Raw genomic sequence first — 3,085 nt, 5'->3', positions numbered from 1 at the left:
AGGCGGGGCAGGCTCTTGCCCCGCCCCCTTTAACCCTCACCGGACCACCGTCTTGCAGGTGCCGGACTCAGTACGCCCTCCACTGTGTCCCCGGTCCTTTGCAGCTATCCCATTGAGTCGCCTCGCCAGGTCGCAGACCTCAAGGAGAGTGGGCAGGACAGACACTCAAGACACGGGACCACTGGTGTCTGCGCGGCCCATGATTCTCAGTGCATGGACGAACCTCCACCACCCTCCCCACCCCCGCCTCCTTGCCACCCTTGGGGGCTTTTCCATGTCACGTGTTGTCCCAAGTCTTGGGCTCTGAGAGCAGCTGCGCAACCGCCCTTGGCCTCCCGGATGGAGAGATTGGGCCTCCAGTAGGAGAGGGATGGAGTGAACGGCCTAGTGTCGCACATTCCCACTTTGAAGACTGGGTACCCACAGCTAGGACCAGCGAATGACAAGAGTCCAGCTTTCCCTGACGCAGAAGTATTTCTTTGTCTCCAAGGCTGCTCTCCAGTCTGTAGAAAACTTGAATAATGATTCTAGTCTGGCAGCACTGCTGAGTCCCTGCCCTATACCTTTGTCCCATCTCAGAACAACCACCACAGTCCAAATGCTGGGGTCTTGTCTCTCCTGATGCCCTGGAAGGACCTAGGGCTGGACAAAGGGGACAGCTGTCCCCAAGCCCATTGATGAGACGTTGGGCATCACTGTTGGGAAGGAAGGGCACACCTCCCCCCACTGCTTGTCCCCAGCTCAGTTCCATGTCTGCATCCTCTGCCAGCACCCAGGACACCCTTCCAAGATTTGCCAGGGGACAATAGCCAGCTCTGGATGAGCCACAGAAATGAATGCGCCAAGGAGCCTTTGGGAGGGCTGTTTGGCACCCTGAGCAGGGAGGTGAGGAGGGGACTGCTGTTACTCACACACACACACACACACACACACACACACACACACACGCATGCCCCTCCAGACTGTGATGGTCTCAATTGGGGAAGAGCAGAGTGCTGGCTGATACTCACTGGCTCCTAGACCCCTGCACAGCCAGGCTTCCCCCATACTTCCTTCTCCTCATGGAGAGTCTTTCCCTGCTCTCACCAACATTTGAGGAAAATGACCTCTTTTGGAGGACCCTGAGTCTCAACACCAAGCTTTGCTGGGACCCTAGGTAGAATCTGCTGCAGCTTCTGTCTCTGGAAGGAAGGGATTAGGGGATACAGGTTGTGGAGGGGCTTTCAGCACTCCCTCTGTGTGCCACTCCTGAGGAAGAAGGCCCTAACTCTGGCCCTGGCTTCATGGAAGCCTCAAGAATGCTCCCTTAGAAACAAAAAGCTTCGTGGAGGGGGGGTGGCTGGTCTGATCATTTATCCAGCAGCTGTTGGCTACCTGCCCTAAGGGCTAGGAACACTGGTGAGGCAAGACAGTGCCTGGGCCACAGTGCAAGGGGAGCACCAGGTTCTCTGTTCAGGCCCCCAGCTGTGTAGACCTTTAGGGCTGGAGAACAGCTAGGAGAGTGATTCACTAGCCCTGCTCCAGAGAGAAGAGCAGATGGAACAAGGGAGCTGTTTCATGCTTTGCAACTAGCTGGGCAGGAATCCAATTAGATGCAGCCAGGGCCTCCCTGGGGAGTCTGGCTAAACTCAGCCAGGGCCTCCCCAGAGAGTTTAGCCACCCCAGCCCTGATTCTGGGGCCAGGTTACCAGTGTGGGTTCCTTTTGACCAAGGATGTGCTGACCCCTGCTCTTTTGGTCTGCAGGGGCCAACTAGGGGTTGAGGGCTTTGTTCTCCTCAAGGGAATGTTTCCTCATTCACAGCATCATGCAATTTTTGGACAAAGGAGGAGGGACTGTGGGTGAGAGCTGTGTCTAGCCATCACTGTTTCAGGAGCTGCCAGAAGCAGTCGCTGAGGGGGAGGGCCGACTCGGAGAAGCCCTGTTTCCCACCTGCCAGGGTTCTGGGCCAATGGAGCAAATGCTTTGCTGTCTCCAAAGATCCTGAGGAAGCAGACACCCACTTTGTCCCATATGATCCCCAGTTCACCTCTGCCTACCTCTGTACTTGCACCTTCCAGTGGCCAACAGGGGCTAAAGGGCATTGAAACACCCTCCATAGTCTGATGAGAATCCCAGCCTCAGGGCTTTGGTTCTGCAAAGGGATTGAAGCCCCCAAGCCTCTTCAACTTCCACCAGTAAAGAAAGTAAATTCCTACCTCTTGGCCCAGGACCAAGATCCAGGAGGAAACAAGCCAGTCACTTCTTCCCAGGACAGTCAGTCTTCTGAGGGCAAAAGGAACTGCCCCTGCTGGAAGAATGAAGGTTAATGGGTTTTGGAAACCTATAGGGCGACTGTCATTCCTCTCCCTTTGAGGCCTGGGATCAAAGGTATAGCTGGTGGGGCACTTGGGGCCTACTCCTACTCTAGCTGACCAGCAGAAGCCCCTCTGGCCTGGCTAGAGGGAGTCAGGAGTGCTGGTCCAGGCTCCAGACCTGCCCAGGCCCACTCACCCAAGCCTCAAGGGAAACTCCACTTTCCTTTCTCATCTACACCTCTAGAGAAGAGTGTGGGAGGGGTTGCATGCTCACTGTCCTCTTCTACCTGCCCACCCACCCACATGGGGCCAGCTCTGTTTCTTCAGGAGTTGCTGCCTGAAGCTTGCACATACCGAGAAACCTCTGTCCCAGGCTGGGGTGACTTTGGGGCTTGAGTATGATTCTCAAGGATTTTCAAGGGTAGAGCAGAGATATGTGTCCCTGGGCTGGTCACTGTGGTCAACTCAGAGGAGTGAAAGGATCAATTCACCAAAGGGGCTCCTCACCCCTTCCTCAGGCTCCACCCACCTGGCACAGAATCCACTTCCACAGACAAAGGGAGAAGGGACTGAGGCCAGGATAAGGGCTGTCAGATAGGTCAAAGGTCAGCATACTCCAATCCCCCTACCGCCAGAAAGGCAACATGGACAGAAAAGCAAATCTGAGGGTCATCTGTGACCCTCCCTGACACACTCTGTAGGTCTCACTTTCATGGAGCTGGCTGGTGCTCAGGCCTTTCTGCTCTGCCTACCCTCGCACCTTAAGCCCTTCTTGCTTCTTGGCCTCAG

The 3,085-nt window shown here is 55.6% G+C and overlaps 1 protein-coding gene across 1 annotated transcript in view; it reads right to left on the bottom strand.

Moving 5' to 3' along the window:
• Positions 1 to 2,601, bottom strand: part of LOC102848370 (chromosome unknown open reading frame, human C1orf233) — a 3,522-nt gene extending 921 nt beyond the window's left edge. Inside the window, exon 1 of the mRNA XM_006885937.1 lies at positions 2,596 to 2,601. Coding sequence (XP_006885999.1) covers positions 2,596 to 2,601 — 6 coding nt within the window. The remainder of the gene's footprint in view (positions 1 to 2,595) is intronic.
• Between the last annotated feature and the right edge of the window lie 484 nt (positions 2,602 to 3,085).

Source organism: Elephantulus edwardii, unplaced genomic scaffold, assembly GCF_000299155.1.
Source record: "Elephantulus edwardii isolate Elephantulus edwardi_28Jun2011 unplaced genomic scaffold, EleEdw1.0 scaffold00045, whole genome shotgun sequence".
Taxonomy (NCBI): domain Eukaryota; kingdom Metazoa; phylum Chordata; class Mammalia; order Macroscelidea; family Macroscelididae; genus Elephantulus; species Elephantulus edwardii.
This window is presented reverse-complemented; position numbering and strand designations above follow the sequence as displayed.